The sequence below is a fragment of the Oncorhynchus clarkii genome, chromosome 27 (genome assembly GCF_045791955.1).
Source record: "Oncorhynchus clarkii lewisi isolate Uvic-CL-2024 chromosome 27, UVic_Ocla_1.0, whole genome shotgun sequence".
NCBI classification, from domain to species: domain Eukaryota; kingdom Metazoa; phylum Chordata; class Actinopteri; order Salmoniformes; family Salmonidae; genus Oncorhynchus; species Oncorhynchus clarkii.
Window position 1 is genome coordinate 5,888,477 of NC_092173.1, and position 21,752 is coordinate 5,910,228.

General features: G+C 44.4%; 2 protein-coding genes across 2 annotated transcripts in view; both read right to left on the bottom strand.

The window, feature by feature from the left end:
- Window positions 1-206: 206 nt before the first annotated feature.
- On the bottom strand, window positions 207-4,149 carry LOC139386195 (transmembrane protein 160-like). Its single transcript, XM_071131667.1, has 4 exons — window positions 3,884-4,149; window positions 3,687-3,711; window positions 3,497-3,589; window positions 207-3,321 (listed from the first exon to the last, which is right to left on the bottom strand). Exons 1-4 carry the CDS (start codon window positions 4,100-4,102, stop codon window positions 3,017-3,019), a joined length of 642 nt encoding a protein of 213 aa, XP_070987768.1. The 5' UTR covers window positions 4,103-4,149; the 3' UTR covers window positions 207-3,016.
- Window positions 4,150-8,597: 4,448 nt separating this feature from the next.
- Window positions 8,598-21,752, bottom strand: part of LOC139385641 (uncharacterized) — a 33,970-nt gene continuing 20,815 nt past the window's right edge. Inside the window, exons 3-6 of the mRNA XM_071130873.1 lie at window positions 19,495-19,614; window positions 16,734-16,870; window positions 10,780-10,847; window positions 8,598-10,652 (exon numbers count right to left, since the gene is read on the bottom strand). Coding sequence (XP_070986974.1) covers window positions 10,600-10,652; window positions 10,780-10,847; window positions 16,734-16,870; window positions 19,495-19,614 — 378 coding nt within the window. The 3' untranslated portion in view covers window positions 8,598-10,599. The remainder of the gene's footprint in view (window positions 10,653-10,779; window positions 10,848-16,733; window positions 16,871-19,494; window positions 19,615-21,752) is intronic.

A 21,752-nucleotide genomic window follows, 5' to 3' on the forward strand; every position in this document is an offset into this window, starting at 1 on the left:
GGGAGAAATCAATAAGCGAATATCACAATACCGGTGGGTAAGTAATATTGCGGAAAAACAATCATTCCACTATTAGCTCAAAATATATTAAATACTTTTCCTGAAATTACAATGCAAAAATTCAAGAAATCCTGCATAGCACCTTTAAGTATCGACCACAAACATACATTAGTCTTTTCACGTAGGGGTCAAACACACAACACCAGTTTGATTTTGTAACTGTGTTTATGTACATATTCATACATGAAGTCTAATGATATACAGTAAGTTGTACTGAAGGCCATGCAGAAATCAAATACATCACATTGCAACTCCATACAGATTATCTCTAGCGACTAACTCGCCGCGTTCCACCATCCAGGTCTCGCATGCTAATGTTCTGTAGCGCAGCGGTCAGGTCAGGATGGTGGATCAGGCTAGAGGATAACCATACCTACAGTGCATTCGTAAAGTATTCAAACCTGATTACTTTTCTCCACGTTACAGCCTGATTCTAAAATTGATAAATGCTAACATTTCCTCGTCAATCTACACATAATATAACAATGCAAAAACAGTTCCTTTTTTTTGTGCAAAAAACAAAAAAACAAAAACTGAAAACAATTATTTTCATAAGTATTCATACCCTTTGCTACGAGACTCAAAATTCAGCTCAGGTGCATCCTGTTTCCATTGATCATCCTTGAGATGTTTCTACAACTTGATGGGAGTCCATCTGTGGTAAATTAAATTGATTGGAAAGGCACACACCTGTCAATATAAGGTCACAGTTGGCAGTGCATGTAAGAGCAAAAACCAAGCCATGAAGTCGAAGGAATTGTCCATAGAGCTTTGAGACAGGATTGTGTCGAGGCAAAGATCTGGGGAAGGGTACCACAAAAATTGTCTGCAGCATTGAAGGTCCCCAAAAACACACTAGCCTCCATCATTCTTAAACGTAAGAAGTTTGGAGGAACCAAGAGTCTTCCTAGAGCTGTCCCCCCGGCCAAACTGAGCAATCGGGGGAGAAGGGCCTAGGTCAGGGAGGTGACCGAGAACCCGATGGTCACTCTGACAGAGCTCCAGAGTTCCTCTGTGGAGATGGGAGAACCTTCCAGAAGGATAACCAACTCTGCAGCACTCTACCAATCAGGCCAGACGGAAGCCACTCCTCAGTAAAAGGTACATGACAGCTCACTTGGAGTTTGCCAAAAGGCACCTAAAGGACTCTCAGACCATGACAAACAAGATTTTCTCACCTGATGAAACCAAGATTGAACTCTTTGGCCTGAATGCCAAGCGTCACGTCTGGAGGAAACCTGGCACCATCCCTACGATGAAGCAGCATCATGCTGTGGGGATGTTTTTCAGCGGCAGGGACTGGGAGACTAGTCAGGATCGACAGAAAGATGAAAGGAGCAAACTAGAGAAATCCTTGATGAAAATCTGCTCCAGAGCGCTCAGGACCTCAGACTGGGGCAAAGGTTCCAACAGGACAACGACCCTAAGCACTCAGCCAGGACAATGCAGGAGTGGCTTCGGGACAAGTCTCCGAATGTCCTTGAGTGGGCCAGCCAGAGCCTGGATCTAACATCTCTGGAGAGACCTGAAAATAGCTGTGCAGCGACGCTACCCATCCAACCTGACAGAGCTTGAGAGGATCTGCAGAGAAGAATGGGAGAAACTCCCCAAATACAGGTGTGCCAAGCTTATAGCGTCATACCCAAGAAGACTCGAGGCTGTAATCGCTGCCAAAGGTGATTCAACAAAGTACTGAGTAAAGGGTCAGAACGCTTATGCAAATGTGTAAAATAATTATCTATTTTTTTGCAAAAATGTCTAAAAACCTGTTTTTGCTTTGTTATTATGGAGTATTGTGTAGATTGACGAGGGGGATTTAAAATATATATATATATATTTTAGAATAAGGCTGTAACGTAACAAAATGTGGGAAAAGTCAAGGGGTCTGAATAGTTTCCAAATGCACTGTAAATGTCCATCTCACACAAACACACGTGTTATACAAATGTTATAGTTTCTCACTAAAATCTCTCCAAAAAGACAAGAGGTTCAGGGTGGTAATTTTGATTACGCTGTGGCTGCAGCTTTCAAGCCTCGATTGAGTAAAGGTATGAAACAACGATACTTTACAGTTAAAACTAAACTATTCTATAGAAATCCACTATCAAGATTGCATTGAACATGTTTAAATAAAAATAATTAAAACTTATAGCACTTTGCCATTTTTTGTAGTTGTTGTCATTTGCTTTGTGACAAAAGTATATTGAATCACAAAACCCTTTGGAATTTTTTTTTAAGCCAAAGCCTTTATGGGTTAAAAGAAACGTCTCAATCTAAGATACAGAACACATAAGAAAAACCCAGACTTTTACACACAGAAAATCGATTACACAAATATAGACCATTGCTGATTACTTACCTACAGTATTTATACATTATATCGCAAATTCACATAGCGCTAGTTCATCCATTCAACACTGCAACATGGGCTACATCTCCTCATTCTACATCACCAGCATGGATTACTACAGAGAATCCAAGTACTCCTTTGTAATAAATATAGAATAAACTGATAATTTTGTAAGTTTTTTTTTTTTTTACATCAATCAAAACCATATTTAGATGAACACAGCATGAGCTTGCTCAGAGTATGGCTTAGGAATTGTACAGGGCACTTTGATTCATAAAGTAAACATGATCAGGAGTAAATCAACTCAAACGAGGCACTCTCACAGAGTGCCTGTGCAAAATAAAACTACAATTTAAAAAAAAAAATCTAACATTGATATTATGAACTAAAAATTAACTCTTTATCCCAGCAATTTAACACAATCACCCACCCACACAAATTAATATCAGAGGTCAGCAAACCACCACCATCCAAATCAATCATGCCTTTCACTGATCCCCTTTATTCCCCCCATCTCTTTGAATGTCATACACACTTCCTCTCAGTCCTCTCTCTCACTCACTCACTCACTCACACACACATCTCGTCACCTTTGCCACACACTCTCTACTTGTCTTGGCCTTTGTTGCTGCCGTGGTGCCGGTTGCCATGGGAGTGGTTGGCGCGGTCCCGACAGTCTGGACACTCCTTTCCGTCATCGTCCTCGTCCTCCTCATGTATAATCTCCACCTCCAGGCGTCCGATGTAGAGAGATACCGCACACAGCCAGAAGAGGGCGACGCTGCTCACCACAGCAACATTCAGCAGCACGGCAGGCAGGGAGAGAAGCATCATCCTCCTCAGCGAAAACAGGCTGCCCACGTAGGACGCCCCGCCGAACGATACACACACACCACCCAGGATGAAGAAGGCTGGGGGTGGGGGGAGAGAGAGAGAGAGAGAGCGAGAGAGAGGGGTGGATGACCTAAAGAAGTAACTTGTGTTTATAATGGGTGTGTTTCAGTAACCTTTAAGGTATTTTCTCATAATTATGCTTTGCTCCAATAGAATATAGAGCCACATCCCTGGCCCTCCTAGTCTCCTTACCATATCCTGCCTCTCGTCCCACATCACTCTGGACGAAAGCGATGACCCCGATCCCGGTGGCCAGGAGTCCGTTCCGGAACCAAGACAGGAACCCTAGAACAGAACAGGAATTCTAGCAAAATGCATAGCAAAGTAATTCAATAAATAGCCTAGGTCTTTGAACCTCTTCCTAATCTAAATGTGCAGTTACCAGTTTCGTGGGACTTTTTCAGCATCTGCAGAGCAAAACAAAAATAGCAGTGATTTAGAAAGGTGGTTCATGTCCGCACACACAGATCCTTTCTGTAACGCAGGAGTACATTCAAGTCATTTGGAAAAGCAACAAGGCGAATCAAGTCGCACATCATCTTCTAGAATGGCAAGACTTTACCGTCCCTTTGAACTTACCAAGGCATCCGCCTTATCGAGTTCTGTCAGAAGATGATACTCTGGCATCCGAGCCTTGCCCCATGGCCCCTTCTCAGACACCCATTTCCGCGACGACCCGTGGACTCTCCTCACCGGCAGTCCCCCGAGGTACTGAGGCCTGACGTGCTTCACAACCCAGGCGAACTGATTTGCAATACGCGGCAGCTGTCTGCACGTAAACCAACTCAAGGCAGCCATAGCTCGCTAAAAACACAACACGACCTTTGCATGCCCTGTGAACTTTCACACTGCAAACGACATACGGAAAGGAGGCGGTGCTCCCGTGCAAACATACTGTTGTAGCGCCGTCCAGCGTTTGTTATCGTAAAATAAACCGTGCCATAATCTTCCTTTATGAAATGTGTATTTTATTTTGTAAATGTTTAACGTAGGCTGTTTCTCCTTTACTACCAGATTTCCTCTCTAGGCGCATCCTGTTAACTTCCTTCTACTTTACCTGCACCTTGTGTTTAGCTCATTCAGCCACCAGATGGCATCGCTAGACTACAAAACGGATTCCATTATCATAGGGCCAATGAAACAGTTTTAGGGTTTGAAATGGTTTGTGTGTCAGGGTTTCTCCTAGGACCCGAATTAGTGGGGAACATGTGAAAGGTATAAAAACAACCCTTGGACACGGTGAAGCTATCAACTTTTTCTAGAAGGTTCAGTGTAGAGTCTGTGCTGCTTTATTGCTGTGCCCGGCTGTTACGCACGTGTGGGCAACCATTTTGGGGACCATGCATTCTGATGGAAACGAAATGTGGTCAATTGTAGTTAGAAGTTACGTGTTGAGTTTGGTTATCAGTGTTTTTTTTGAACAACATTTCCAATGTTTCAAAAAAATGTTATGCCTCTACAGTAATGCCCCTTTAGTTTCCACTTGGTTTGTGTTTGGATAGGCTTTATAAATGTGCTTAGAATCTCTGACTCTAAATATGTTACAGTAGTGTTGATGTTAGGGGTGTGAATGTTCTCCATGTACAGTGCCTTCAGAAAGTATTCCCACCCCTCTACTTGTTCCACATTTTGTTTTGTTACAGCCTGGATTTAAACTTGATTAAATGTAGATTGTTTTGTCACTGGTCTACACACAATAACCCATAATGTCAGTATTATTATTATTATTATTTTTTTTACAAATGAATTAAAAATGAAAAGCTGAAATGTCTTGAGTCAATAACTATTCAGTCCCTTTGTTATGGCAAGCCTAAATCAGTCCAGGAGTAACAATTTGCTTACGTCACATAAATTGCATATACTCACTCGATGTGCCATAATAGTGTTTAACATGATTTTTGAATGACTACCTCATCTCTGTAACCCACACACACATTATCTGTAAGGTCCCTCAGTCGAGCAGTACATTTCAAACACAGACTCAAAGCACAAAGACCAGGAAGATTTTCCAATGCCTCGCAACTATTGGCAGATGTCTCTAAAAAAAAGACATTGGATATTCCTTTGAGCATGGTGATGTTATTAATTACACTTTGGATGGTGTATCAATCACTACAAAGACAAAGGTATCCTTCACAACTAAGTTGCCAGAGAGGAAGGAAAGCTTTCAGAGATTTAACCATGAAGCCAATGGTGACTTTAAAACAGTTACAACATTGTAGTTACTCCACAATACTAACCAAAATGACAGTGCAAGGAAGGAAGCATGTACAGAATACAAATATTCCAAAATATGCATTCTGTTTGCAGTAAGGCACTGAAGTAAAACTGCAAAAAATAAATGAACTTCATGTCCTGAATACAAAGCGTTATGTATGTATTTTAAATCATGGTGGTGGCTGCATCATGTTATGGGTATGCTTGTTATGGGCAAGGACTGGGGATTTTTTTAAAGATAAAAATAAACTGAATAGAGCTAAGCACAGGCAAAGTCCTAGAGGAAAACCCGGTTCAGTCTGCTTTCCACCAGACACTGGGAGACAAATTCACCTTTCAGCAGGACAATAACCTACAACACAAGGTCAAATATACACTGGAGTTGCTTACCAAGATGACATTGAATGTTTCTAAGTGGCCTAGTTACAGTTTCGACTTCAATTGGCTTGAAAATCTATGGCAAAACTTGAAAATGGCTGTCTAGCAATGATCAACAACCAACTTGACAGAGCTTGAAGAATTAAAAAAAAAAATAATGTGCAAATATATTGTACAATCCAAGTGTGCAAAGATCTTAAGATACTTACCCAGAAAGACTCACAGCTGTAATCACTGCCAAAGGTAATTCGGGGTCGAATACTTTTCTAATCAAGATATATTTGTTTTATTATTATTGTTTTATTTTTTTTTAACAATTGCTAGAATTTTTCTTCCACTTTGACATTACATAGTATTTTGGGTGGATTGTTGAAAAAAAAGAGGATTAAATAAATGTTTATCCCTCTTTGCAACACAATTTTTTATTTTTTTTGAAAAAGTAAAGGAGTGTGGATACTTTCTGAAGGCACTGTATGTGTCAATGACTGTGTAGCTTACTGCTGCTTTTGGATGTGTGTGTGCGTGCATGTGTGACTGGTCACTGTAGGATAAGTGGGGGACCTCTTCCTGTCGGTCTCTCTGTGCGGTGGGCCCTTTGTCTCCCTGCAGTCCTTGGGGACACCGACCAACCATGCCCGCCCTACCTGACAATTGTTTAGCGTGAGGAGCACGGGGAGGCAGACGGGGGGTCTCAGGAACAAGGGTGTGTGTGTGTGTGTGTGTTGACAAGGGGCTTTCAGGAAGGCACACAACCCTTTGATGTGATGAGCAGCTGACACTCTGGTCTCAGTCACGCCACCCTACTACTGACCATGCTGGACACACACACACACACACACGCACATGCACACGCACACACACACACACACACCAGCTTTAAGATCAGTTTTAGCGTTTACCTGAATAATGCTCAGGGCTAGGGAGGGACGGGAGGAAATCTGATTAGAAACCGAGAGTAATGGAATGAATATATGAAGTTGGTGAAAGCTTTAGGTGGGAGAACCTCTTTAGTTGAAGACAATGGCAGAAGTGTGCTCCAGTACAGAACATACCTCCTAGACCTCTCAGCAGTCAACATCCTGGGTTAGACTAAATGGGTGTCCTGTGTGGCTCACTTGGTAGAGCACGGGACTTGCAATGCCAGGGTTGTGGCTTACAATTCCCACGGAGGACCAGTATTAAAACCACTGTAAATCGCTCTGAATTAGAGCGTCTGCTAAATTCTGTAAAAGAGAATATGCCAGGGCTTTACTTTATGCTGATCACACTTTTAAAATGGAAGTGCAAACAGTAAATGGTTTTATACTGTGATAATTGAAGGGCAACACACCACGGTACTATTCCAACAGGAACAGTCCATTCAACAAGGCAAGCCTGCTGGTCTGGATGTCTGGGCCCCAGTATCCACAAAGCGCCTCAGAGTACGAGTGCTGATCTAGGATCAGTTTATAATCTCATGAATATGATCTTAAAGGCTAAACTGATCCTAGATCAGCACTCCTACTCTTGAGATGCTTTGGGAGATGGGCCCTGAACACTGAGCAGTGAGATGTTGAGGTTGTGGTTATCAGAATATATATATATATATATATACTTCTGGACTGGCTCCAGGAGGGAGCAGAAAAAGAAGTGGATGTGAATTAAGTTTTTGTTTCCCAGGCGAGAAGTGAGAGGCACTCGGACCATTGTCTTGGTGTGTGTTTGTATGGCTGTGTTTATCTTCCAAATGATGTGTGGGTGGGTCTCACTCTCTCGCTGTGTGTGTCTCTCCGTGAGTGCATCTTTGTGTGTGTGTGTGTGTGTGTGTGAGTGGATTTATGTTGGCACATACTGTAGCAGCCGTGTTGGTAAATACGTGATACTGATACGGTTACATAAAGGGGGCTGAGGCTACGAGCATTGAGGTTATGAAACGAGGTAGTAGAGGGAGGAGCAGGTATGGGGTTAGTATAGGGGGAGGGGCAGATTAAGGGGATCTCATAGACTACGTCCCAAATGGCACCCTATTCCCTTGTGCACTACTGGTCAAAAATAGTGCACTGCATAGGGAATAGGGTGTCATTTGGAATGGAACCCTCGAGTTCACTCCGTTCTTCAAAACAATGTGCGATTGCAATGTGTGACCACATTGTAATCTCCTCAACTCTTTAGTGACATGCAATCTGCCAACCTTACCACAGTTTTGTATTCCTCTCTCTGTTTCTCTGTCTCTTGCCATTCGTTCCATCGTTATACCTCCCTGTTCTTCCCTCCATCACTCCTGCTGAGACAGGTCTGGGAGAGGAAATGGCTGCATAATTGTGGTTAGAGTGACTGGACTTCTTACTGTATGGCCTCAGTGTGTGTGTGTGTGTGTGTGTGTGTGTGTGTATAAATAGCATCCATAATTCCCCTGAACGTCCACAGTGTGAAGGTCCATGCTCTGTGTGATATCAGTGACTCTGTCCAGAATCAGAAAGCAGTACTCCATATTCAAGAAGGCAAAATAACAAGTCTTCTTATACAAAAACACGTTTTAATTAAATACTGCAAAATTCTTGTTCTCATTGTTTTCGTTACTATTGCATCTCAATAACCATATTATCCACAGCATAAAAGCATTTTCTAAATTTCCATTGTTATCATTTACAGATAGCATTTCTGAAAAGTGATATTTTTTACTTCTCTCTTACCCAGTCTGTAACACACACACACACACACACACACACACACACACACACACACACACACACACACACACACACACACACACACACACACACACACACACACACACACACACACACACACACACACACAAAGTCAAGCGCATCCTCACCCCCATTCAAGGCCAGGGTGCACACATGCACAAACAGTCATGTTTAACTAGCCTTGTGGGGACACAAAACAGATTCCCTTTCAAAATCCTATTTTCCCTCCCCTAACCCCAAAACCTAACCTTAACCCCAAACCATAATTCAAACCTTAACCCCATAGAACTATACTTATGGGGACTAACAAAATGTCCCCAGTTGGTCAAATTTCTGATTGTTTACTATTCTTGTGGAGACTTCTGGTCCCCACAAGTATAGAAAAAAAAAACACACACAGCCAGACACACACTGCAGTAGTTTCACACAGACCCTTCTGTGCATTAACGTTTGCTTCTGTGGAATTGAACAAGGTTGACTGAGGGTTTGGGGTCAGGTTAGATTCAGATGTCGTGGTAAACCGTGTCCAATCGATTGTATGTGTGAGTAGACCAGAATGCACTGTAGGTGATGTTGATAGTGCTGATGCAGCCTCTAGTCTTGGTACCAGTAGGGTTGGGGCATACAGGTGCAATTGGGACCACTAAGGTACTAGAAACAGGTTTGCTTGTACAGTACATCTTCTTACACTCCCTCACGCACGTACACAGATGCACACAGTCGTACACACGTCAACAAAATACACCCTATAAACATTCAGCAAACCCTGTTTCGACCCGACCCACCGACGGCTTGCACAGGTTCCAGTGTTTTTGTGGAAGTGTCTGTGTGAGCTTTGCGTCGGCGCCGCCTTCAAAACGTTTCACAAACAAAAACACGCTCTTGGAATTGTTACATTGCGTTCCCGACATGGCACACTCCTTAGATTCTCACTGGCTGTCGCACGAACAAACAAACATTATTGAGGAGGCCAGCGAAATTACTTCATCTGTTTGACTAGTCGAGTTAAAAGTCGAGTTGAATAGAGTCTTCATGCTTCTCTGCGTTAAAGAGAGTCTTCAGTCTTCTCTGCGTTAAAGAGAGTCTTCAGTCTTCTCTGTACGCTGGTGGCAGGTGGCTAACCCTAACAGTTTCTCCAGCAACATGACTGCTGGGAGAAGCTGAATGCCACCCTGCTGTATGATATGTAAAGGATCATTTCCTGTGAGGTCACTTCCTCTTTAACGGCGCGTTGTTGATTGACGGCTGGATGTAGCTGAGGCAACATGCTGGATGTGTCACGATGTGTGTGATGGTCAGGACCTCCAAACACATTTCCCTAACTGTCCTGTTCTAAACTGATGGGAGAGAAGAAAGAAAAAAAATGTTGGGGGAGGTTCTCTTCTGCACTGTTGAACCAATCTCCTCCATTTGGAGGAGGAGTTAAGATTGCTAACGTCCAAAAGTGGAAGTCGCGTCACCGGCTCGCTTTCCATTTCCCCTGAAAACCGGATGCAATCGTTTTCTTCCGACCATACAGAGGGTGCTCCTGTCTCCTTAGGCCTGCTTTCTGATTGGACAAAATACCCTCATCTTTTGACTTAGCTGAGAAGATTTCTTTCTAATTATAATATAAACAGCGATGATTATTGAAAGGGCAAAAACTGAAAAACAAGAGCCGGTCCAATCGGTTTCTTGTCTCTATTTTTTTTTTTTTTTACTTCTCTGATGAAGATGAGTCATCTTCATCCTCTTCGGCCCTTATGCCACCTGAGTTAGTCTGACCCTGCCTTGCCTTCTCACCAACTGATTCCACCGTGTTCCATCTCCGCCCCCTTTCCCTCAACCGCCCAATCAGATGCTGCCGTATTTCCTCACAGCCAATCAAGAGCTGTTTCAGACGACTGACAGAGACAGAGTGGGCAGGGTCTGCTGGGTTTACAGCGTCTCCCCTCAGAATAAAATGTCCAATAGCAGCGCGGGTAGGCACATGCACATCCAGAAAGCACTCGTGGGGGGGTTGGACGGGATTTAGGTTTTGTTGTTTTGAGTGACGGGCACTTGAACACCTTTCTGTCCGGTTGCTATGGACACAAGAAATGGCAGATGAGACGAGTTTAAATACCTTTTGAAAAGTGGACTGTACAAAGTGCATAAACCATTTCAGGCACACTATTACATGTAAGTCAGACATTCAGAACTGTAACTCACCCAATCTGTACTTCTCTTTGGCCTCGGCCCGCTCCTTGGCATCAAAGTACCAGACAGTGATGGCATAGCTGTAACACACAGATCTGATCAGACTGACAACACAGATTCTCAGCTCAGGAGCAAGTACAGACCAATTCAGTACAGTATAGTACAGTACAGAGTAGGAGAGGCTTGTGCTATACAGTGCATTCGGGAAAGTATTCAGACACCTTGACTTTCTCCACATTTTGTTACGTTACAGCCTTCTCTAATGGATTAAATTTAAAAAATTCCGGCATCAATCTCACACAATACCCCATAAAGACGAAGTGAAAACATTTTATTTTTTATTTTTGCAAATGTATAAAAATAAAGTTACATAAGTTATCAGACTGTGCTATGCTATGCTATAAGACTCGAAATTGAGTCCAGGTGCTTCCTGTTTCCATTGATCATCCTTGAGTTGTTGAGGATAGAAGTCGACCTGTGGTAAATTCAATTGATTGGACATGATTTGGAAACGCACACACCTGTCTATATAAGGTCCCACAGTTGACAGTGCACGTCAGATCAAGCCATGAGATCGAAGGAATTGTCCGCAGAGCTCCGAGACAGGATTGTGTTGAGGCACAGATCTGGGGAAGGGACCAAAACATTTCTGCAGCATTGATGGTCCCCAAGAACACAGTGGCCTCCATCATTCTTAAATGGAAGAAGTTTGGAACCACCAAGACTCTTCCTAGAGCTAAGCCGCCCGACCAAACTGTGCAATCGGGGGGAGAAGGGCTTTGGTCAGGGAGGTGACCAAGAACCTGATGGTTACATTAACAGAGCTCCAGAGTTCCTCAGTGGAGATGGGAGAACCTTCTAGATGGATAACCATCTCTACAGCACTACATCTGCCAGGCCTTTATGGTAGAGTGTCTAGACGGAAGCCACTCCTCAGTAAAAGCACATGACAGCCCGTCTGGAGTTTACAAAAAGGCACCTAAAGGACTCTCAGACCATGAGAAACAAGATTCTCTGGTCTGATGAAACTAAGATTGAACTCTTTGGCCTGAATGCCAAGAGTCACATCTGGAGGAAGCCTGGCACCATCCCTATGATGAAGCATGGTGGTGGCAGCATCATGCTGTGGGGATGTTTTTCAGCATCAGGGACTGGGAGACTCTTCGGGATCAAGGAAAAGATGAATGGAGCAAAGTACAAAGAGATCCTTGATGAAAACCTGCTTCAGAACACTCAGGACCTCAGACTGGGGTGAAGGTTCACCTTCCAACAGGACAATGACTCTAAGCACACAGCCAAGACAACGCAGGAGTGGCTTTCGGGACAAGTCTCTGAATGTCCTTGAGTGGCCCAGCCAGAGCCCGGACTTCAACCCGATCGAACATCTCTGGAGAGACCTGAAAATAGCTGTGCAGCAACGCTCCCCATCCAAGCTGACACAGCTTGAGAGGATCTGCAGAGAAGAATGGGAGAAACTCCTCAAATACTGGTGTGCCAAGCTTGTAGCGAAAGAACACTTGAGGCTGTAATCACTGCCAAATGTGCTTCAACAAAGTACTGAGTAAAGGGTCTGAATACTTATGCAAATGTTGTATTTCAGTTTTTTATAAATTAGCAAACATTTCTAAAAAAACAGTTTTTGTAGATTGATGAGGGAAAAAAACAATTTAATCAATTTTTGAATAAGGCTGTAATGTAACAAAATGTGGAAAAAGTCAAGGGGTCTGAATACATTCCAAATGCACAGTATACTGTATTGGCAGTGGAGGGTTAAGTCAGAGCTGGTTTTGGACAGTGGAGGGTTAAGTGAGGGTTCTTGCCTCTCCTGTGAGGCTTCTCAGTGGGGTTGTGTTGTTTATTCCTGTCTCTCTCCCTCAAGCCCGAGAGCTGCAATTGAACCGACGACTGCCCCCCTACCGCCCTCCTCCCTCCCTCCACCCCTGAACCCAATCCCAGTCAGGAAATACGTTCTTCCTGTCCTGAGCCCCACCTCACCCCCCAGCTGTCAGACAGAGAGAAGAGGACTAACTAATGAACTAGAATCAAGCCAATGACGTGTCACATTTTTGTGGTGTTCTTCTGACTAATGCGTTCCAGGATTCAGCACGTAGATGAAAACAATCTTGTGCATGATCACAACATCAGGCAGGAGTCTGAATAGGCTTTGGCTGAGTTCATACTTCTCTCAACAGTGGATCATCAGCATGAGAGTGGATCTATAATCTGTTAAAGGGATACTTCTCCAGAGTCCGATGAACTCGCGGAAACCATTCTTATGTCTCTGCGTGCAGTTTTGAAGGAAGTTGCTAACTAGTGTTAGCGCTCGCTAGTAGATACATAGTAGAACATATACTGTCCTGTGCTGTGTGTGAAGGAAGTAAAGTGGGTTAGAGGTCGTAAGGGCTCGGCAGAGAGAAGAAGTGTGGGGGTGGTGAGTGGATGTGGTTATGTTCAAACCATGTGGCACACATCCAAATGAAATGTATTTGTCACATGCGCCGAATACAACAGGTGTAGACATTACAGTGAAATGCTAACTTACAAGCCCTTAACCAACCATGCAGTTTTAAGACAAATAAGTGTTCAGTAAAAAAATGGATAAGTTAAATGTTTTTTTTTTTTAAACGAATAGCTAAAGAGCAGCAGTAAAATAACAGTAGCGAGGCTATATAGAGAGAGTACCGGTACAGAGTCAATGTGCGGGGGCACGGGTTAGTTGAGGTAATTGAGGTAATATGTACATGTAGATTATAAGCGATTATGCATAGATAATAACCAGAGTAGCAGCAGCAGCGTAAAAGAGGGGGGAGGGGTGGATGCAAATAGTCTGAGTAGCCATTTGATTAGCTGTCCAGGACTCTTATGCCTTGGGGGTAGAAGCTGTTACGAAGCCTTTTGGACCTAAACTCCTGTACTGCGGTAGCAGAGAGAAACAGTCTATGACTAGGGTGGCTGGAGTATGTGACCATTTTTAGGGCCTTCATCTGAAGGGAGATCCTGGATGGCAGGAAGCTTGGCCCCCAGTGATGTACTGGGCCGTACGCACTACCCTCTGTAGTGCCAGATGGTCGGAGGCCGTGCAGTTGCCATACCAGGCAGTGATGCAACCAGTCAGGATGCTCTCGATGGTGCAGCTGTAGAACTTTTTGAGGATCTGAGGACCCATGCCAAATAAGATTCGTCATGCCCTCTTCACAACGGTCTTGATGTGTTTGGACCATGATTATTATCGTTAATTTTTCCTTTTCGTTAGGGGTAATATGATATTTTGTTAGTGATGTTGACAGCTCTCAACCTGCTCCACTTACAGCCCTGTCAATGAGAATTGGGACATGCTCGGTCCTCTTTTTCCTGTAGTCCACAGTCATCTCCTTTGTCTTGATCACGTTGAGGGAGAGGTAGTTATTATGGCTCCACATGGCCAGGTCTCTGACCTGTCTCATCTTTGTTGGTGATCAGGCCTACCACTGTTGTGTCGTTGGCAAACTTAATGATGGTGTTGGAGTCATGCTTGGCCACGTAGTCATGGGTGAACAGGGAGTACAGGAGGGGACTGAGCATGCACCCCTGAGGGGCCCCCGTGTTGAGGATCAGCGTGGTAGATGTGTTGTTACCTACCCTTACCACCTGGGGGCGGCCCGTCAGGATGTCCAGGATCCAGTTGCAGAGCGAGGTGTTTAGTCCCATGATCCTTAGCTTAGTGATGAGCTTTGTGGGCACTATGGTGTTGAACGCTGAGATGTAGTCAATGAAAAGCATTCTCACATAGGTGTTCCTTTTGTCCAGGTGGGAAAGGGCAGTGTGGAGTGCAATAGAGATTGCATCATCTGTGGATCTGTTGGGGCGGTATGCAAATTTGAGTAGGTCTAGGGTTTCTGGGATAATGGTGTTGATGTGAGCCATCACCAGCTTTTCAAAGCACTTCATGGCTACAGACGTGAGTGCTACGGGTAAGTAGTCATTTAGGCAGGTTACCTTAGTGTTCTTGGGCACAGGGACTATGGTGGTCTGCTTGAAACATGTTGGTATTACAAACTCAGTCAGGGAGAGGTTGAAAATGTCAGTGAAGACACTTGACAGTTGGCCAGCGCATGCTCTGAGTACACGTCCTGGTAATCCATCTGAATGTTGACCTGTTTAAAAGGTCTTACTCACATCGGCCACGGAGCGCGTGATCACACAGTCGTCTGGAACAGCTGATACTCTCATGCATGCTTCAGTGTTGCTTGCCTCAAAGCATATAATTCATTTAGCTCTTCTGGTAGGCTCGTGTGACTGGGCAGCTTGGGCTGTGCTTCCCTTTGTAGTCTGTAATAGTTTGTAAGCCCCATCCCATCCAACGAGCGTGTTGCCTGTAATCCATGGCTTCCGGTGGGGGTATGTACGTACGGTCACTGTGGGGATGACGCCATCAATAAACTTATTGATGAAGCCAGTGACTGATGTGGTGTACTTCTCAATGCCATTGGACGAATCCTGTGCTAGAAAAACAGTCCTGTAGCTTAGCATCTGCGTCATCTGACCACTTCTTTATTGACTTCTTTAAGTCCCCAGCCTCTAGGAGCGCCGCCTCTGGATGAGCGTGTTCCTCTTTGCTTATGGCCTTATACAGCTCATTGAGTGTGGACTTAGTGCCAGCATCGGTTTGTGGTGGTAAATAGACAGCTACGTGGTCTACAGCTTATCATGAGATTCTCTACCTCAGGTGGCCAAAACCTCGAGACTTCCTTAATATTAGATTTTGTGCACCAGCTGTTACAAATCTACACAGACCGCCACCCCTCATCTTACCGGAGGCATCTGTTCTATCTTGCCGATTCAGCGTAAACCCTGCCAGCTGAATTTTATCCATGCCGTCGTTCAGCCACGGCGACTCGGTGAAACACAAGATATTACCGTTTTTAATTGTGTATGTGTGTGTGTGATTGAATACAGTGCATCTCAGTGAGCATGCAGTGACTATGTAAGTGTACATACTGTATCACCTATCTGACCCAGTCTGAGTCTATGTCAGCGTGCGTGCGTGTGTGTGTGTGTGTGTTGGGAGAGGCCATACGGGAACGCCTGGTGCCCAAACTGATGACGGATGTCACGTAGCTGAGAGTCGAGTGGATAGGTTCAGTCAGTCATCCTGATATGCCCTTCGGGACTAGCTCATTTTTGCTGGCAACAACAGTGATGAAATGAAAGAGATTTCGATTGGTGAGGGAGAAATAACTTGTAGTGTTGGTCACCATCTGAATGTCACCGTGACAAGCCAATTAGCTAACGTGACGACAAGCAGGTGCAAATGACCATTGCAACGGTGTTGTATCGAGGTGCTATGTAGCTGCTTCCCATCCGGCAGCTGTACCACGTCGCTGGAGGGAGTTCATGTAGCCAATTTGTTCCATCCCACTTGATTTTACTTAGAGTAGAATAGCAGCCTACACAAGAAGAACTTGTAATACTGCCTTGGTAGTAACCATCTGGATGTCACCATGATACAGTCTAACGTTACTGCTCAACGGGGAGAGTTTGTGTCGTATGCTCGCAACACAACAACACCAAGGCGCACAATGTCCTTTGCCCCAGCTCGACGAGCACTGCTGTATGGCAGTGAGGAGAGGGAAGTAGCTAGATATCCTGGCCTGATATTGGCTACGCTGACAGGTAAAGCATGGTTTTCACCGAAAATGTGCAACTACGGCATTAACGTCTACAAAAAAAGGATTCTGAACACTCTCCCAAGTCACAACTTCGGCAGACAAGTTTCGAATTCTCACTGAGCTTTCTAGCTACACGCATAAATTAGCTGGCTGGGAAGGGCTCATCAGGACGACTGACGGAACTGACTAAAGCCAATCCGTTCGTCTCCCCTCGACTCTCAGCTGCGCGACATACGTCATCAATTTGGGCACCAAGCGTGTCCGTATATACCCTTTCTTGGGTGCGTGGCTGCATGTGTGGTCACAGTGGTTACTCACCGTGTAGCGTAGGCTGGCTTAACCTCGTGTGGGTTCCTGCGGTCGGACCAGAAGATAAGCAGACGGTCAAACAGCGGTTCTATGTTGGCCACCACACTCTTCCCCTCTGGATAGATCTGCAGCAGACCTCCTTGAACCTGACCACACACACAAATAGGTTTCCTGTTGGATGCACAGTGTCTTATCCATAGCCTTGAGGTTAGAGAGGCAGGAAAATCTGGTGGCACTGTAAAGTACAGTATATCAGATGTATATTTTTTTCACCTTTATTTAACCAAGTAGGCCAGTTGAGAACAAGTTCTTATTTACAACTGCGACCTGGCCAAGATAAAGCAAAGCAGTGTGACAAAAACAACACAGAGTTACACATGGGATGAACAAACATACAGTCAATAACATAATAGAAAAAATATATATACAATATATATACAGTGTGTGGATTAGGGAGGTAAGGCAATAAAAAGGCCATAGAGGCGAAATAATTACAATTGAGCATTAACACTGCAGATGATGTGCAAGTAGAGATACTGCGGTGAAAAAAAGCAAAAAGAAATAACAATATGGGAATGAGGTAGTTGGGTGGCCTTATACAGATGAGCTGTGTACAGTTGCAATGATCGGTAAGCTGCTCTGACAGCTGATGCTTAAAGTTAGTGAGGGAGATATAGGTCTCCAGCTTCAGAGATTTTTGCAATTCGTTCCAGTCATTGGCAGCGGAGAACTGGAAGGAGAGGCAGCCAAAGGAGGAGTTGGCCTTGGGGATGACCAGTGAAATATACCTGCTGGAGCGCGTGCTACGGGTGGGTGTTGCTATGGTGACCAGTGAGCTGAAATAAAGTGGGGATTTACCTAGCAAAGATTTTAGATGACCTGGAGCCAGTGGGTTTGGCGACGAATATGAAGCGAGTGCCAGCCAACGAGAGCATACAGGTCGCAGTGGTGAGTAGTATATGAGGCTTTGGTGACAAAACAGATGGCACTGTGATAGACTACATCCAATTTGTTGAGTAGAGTGTTGGAGGCTATTTTGTAAATGACATCGCCAAAGTCTAGGATTGGTAGGATCAGATTTACGAGGGTATGTTTAGCAGCAAAAGTGAAGGAGGCTTTATTGCAAAATAGGAAGCCGATTCTAGATATTCTAAGTCAGAACCGTCCAGAGTAGTGATGCTAGTCGGGCGGGCGGGCAGGCAGCAATCGGTTGAAGAGTATGCATTTAGTTTTACTTGTATTTAAGAGCAGTTGGAGGCCACAGAAGGAGTGTTGTATGGCATTGAAGCTCGTCTGGAGGTTTGTTAACACAGTGTCCAAAGAAGGGCCAGAAGTATACAGAATGGTGTCATCTGCGTAGAGGTGGATCAGAGAATCACCAGCAGCAAGAGCGACATCATTGATATATACAGAGAAAAGAGTCAGCCCGAGAATTGAACCCTGTGGCACCCCAATAGAGACTGCCAGATGTCCGGACAACAGGCCCTCCGATTTGACAGTAGGTGAACCAGGCGAGTTCACCTACTGTTGAGTCTGGCAATAAGAATGCGGTGATTGACAGTCAAAAGCCTTGGCCAGGTCGATGAAGACGGCTGCACTGTACTGTCTTTTATCGATGGCGGTTATGATATCGTTTAGGACCTTGAGCGTGGCTGAGGTGCACCCATGACCAGTTCGGAAACCAGATTGCATAGCGGAGAAGGTACGGTGGGATTCTATATGGTCGGTGATCTGTTTGTTAACTTGGCTTTCGAAGACTTTAGAAAGGCAGGGCAAGTTGCTTGGGCAAGTTGCTGTGGGGGGTACAGAGCTGTTGGCCGGGGTAGGGGTAACCAGGTGGAAAGCATGGCCAGCCGTAGAAAAATGCTTATTGAAATTATCAATTATCGTAGATTTATCGGTGGTGACATTGTTTCCTAGCCTCAGCACAGTGGACAGCTGGGAGGAGGTGCTCTTATTCTCCATGGCCTTTCCAGTGTCCCAAAACTTTTTGGAGTTTGTGCTACAGGATGCAAATTTCGGTTTGAAAAAGCTAGCCTTTGCTTTCCTAACTGACTGTGTATATTGGTTCCTAACTTCCCTTAAAAGTTGCATATCGCGGAGGCTATTTGATGCTAATGCAGTACGCCACAGGATGTTTTTGTACTGGTCAAGGGCAGTCAAGTCTGGAGTGAACCAAGGGCTATATCTGTTCTTAGTTCGACATTTTTTTGAATGGGGCATGCTTATTTAAGATGGTGAGGAAAGCACTTTTTAAAGAATAACCAGGCATCCTCTACTGATGGGATGAGGTCTTTATCCTTCCAGGATACTCGGGCCAGGTTGATTAGAAAGGCCTGCTCGCTGAAGTGTTTTAGGGAGCGTATGACATTGATGAGGGGTGGTCGTTTGACCGCGGACCCATTACAAATGCAGGCAATGAGGCAGTGATTGCTGAGATCCTGGTTGAAGACAGAGGAAGTGTATTTAGAGGTCAGGTTGGTCAGGATGATATCTATGAGGGTGCCCGTGTTTATGGATTTAGGGTTGTACCTGATAGGTTCCTAGATAATTTGTGTGAGATTGAGGGCTTCTTGCTTCGATTGCAGGACGGCCGGGGTGTTAAGCATATGCCAGTTTAGGTCACCTAACAGTACAAACTCTGAAGATAAATGGGGGGCAATCAATTCACATATGGTGTCCAGGGCACAGCTGGGGGCTGGGGTCTATAACAAGCAGCAACAGTGAGAGACTTGTTTCTTGATGTATGAGACTCAATTTTCTATTGTACCTTGACATCCCAGTTCTTGTTGAGATAGTAAATGCAGGTGATGCAGCGGCCGTCACCGTTAGGGTTGTCCACGTGACGGATGTACCCCGTGCCGTTACCTGGGTAACAGGCCACCATAGCCTGAGGAGAGAAGGCAGGGATGTTTAACAGTCGGTTACAGTAAGAACACACACCTCTCAAGACTGCCCTTAAAAGAGTGACTGCCCCTAAAAAAAACAACTAATTCCCTTAAACTGCATCGATATGAGTCAGAAACATTTATTCTAGTGTCAAAATTGTAAATATGATCATAAGGTCAGTCTCGTCTAAAATGGTGTTTGGGACCTCAGTGCGAGTAAATGAAGGTTGGGTTTGGAATACAATTATGTCAACAAATTACATCCCCTTTTGGCAAGCTCCACAGTGCAAATTGCACCTCCGCCTACTTCGCTTTTCTTTATTGAATGGGGCTCGGTTGTTACATCCCCCCCCCAGCCAACCACTATGGTTTGTATGCCCTGCCGAAGGACCCTATATCATGCAGAATAGGTGGTTGGATTTCGTTGGTCCCCAGTGGTGGTGAGTATACTGGTAGCTAGACAGACTGCTGGTTATGTATATTTTGATAATCATTATCACTATCCAGGCTGTATCACAACCGGCCGTGATTGGGAGTCCCATAGGGCGGCGCACAATTGGCCCAACGTCGTCCGGGTTTGGCTGGTGTAGGCCATCATTGTAAATACGAATTTGTTCTTAACTTACTTGCCTAGTTAAATAAAAGGTCAAATATTATTATTATCACCAGCATAGCTGACAGCTAGATAGCTACCTAACTAGCTAGCTAGCTAACGTTATCCGAGTTGTATTGAGGTAGGTTTTGCCTATGAAACACGATAACATCACCATCACAATCGCGATCATCATGATTGTGATGTTGCCAGATTGACTTTAGATGCAGTATAAGTTTAGCCAGCTAACTAAGATTTAGGCGACCACCGTATATTAGCTAGCTAACATTAGCATTGCTAGCTAGCTATTTTTGACAAACTTTGCTAACAGTAATGGCAACATAATGACATCTTATGGCAAAGTTGTTTCCTACTTATTTACCTACTTAAGCAATGTCATTATATTTCCATGCCACTAAATTAGTGTAATGTAGACTTATCAGTCACATTAGCCTCTGAAGTACAAACCATGTCTAGGGCACAAATTCATTTTGGATGCAGCTATGTTGGTACTAACTAGCTAACTCTTCTCAACTGTGTACTAACTGGCAGCAACAAACTTAAACCAACCCAGGACCACTATAAAACATGTCACAGTTGGTTGCATAGTGTAACGGCGTCACCGGTCTGAATCTAATCCATTCTGGACCCAGTCAGTCTACAAATGTAAAGCTTAGAATTAGCTTCCAGAATGTTTATAAATGAGGGATGATGACAATCGTTGACCCTGTTTTTCTGTTAGACAAAGTGCACAGCTGGGTTCCCGACTGATCCCCTGGTCATGGATGGATGCTGGGACCTACCAGAAGGAGCAAAGGTGGGTATCATAACCAGCAATGTGATTGCAATGGTTTAGCAACCTCCCCAAATGATTTTATTCACTGTTCACTTGGCATTTTCACAGCTTGTCAGACAAGAATAAAAGTGTGTAATGTGACACCAGTAACCTTCGGACACCTCCTCTATTGTTGCCAGTCTCCCTCGACTCAAATGTAAAGGACATGCCATCGTAAGGCCTAACTGAACAGTGTTCATAGAAACATGTATGGAGCCAGCACATGGAAACAAGATGATGTGATGAAGTCCAGACTGACAGATGGGCTTGATAATGATGTCTCTGAACGGAGAGAGACCTGGCACTAGACCATTTTTACGTATTGTCTTTTTTTAAATTATTGAATTGGTGTCAGTCGATATGGGGAGGAAGACATCCTGTATATTCTCCACCAGGGTCAGGGAACTCCTGTTGTATAAGGGACACCACAAAGGAAGGTATGACCACTCTGACATGTTTGCCAAGGTAGCCCCATTACCACCTGACAAAATGCAGATAGGCACAGTGTCTGTATCAGCTGGGCATGACAATGAAAGATGACACTGCTTCTATGGTATTATGTAAAGGGCTGTTTATTCTACATCAGTGGTCACAAACCGGGCGATCGACTGGTCGATCTTCAAGGCATTCCTAGTCGATCACCAAACATTTCTGTAGAAAAGCCAACAACAAAGGCTTGCGTTCCTTTTTCCTTTTTTGTATTTGTGGTGCGT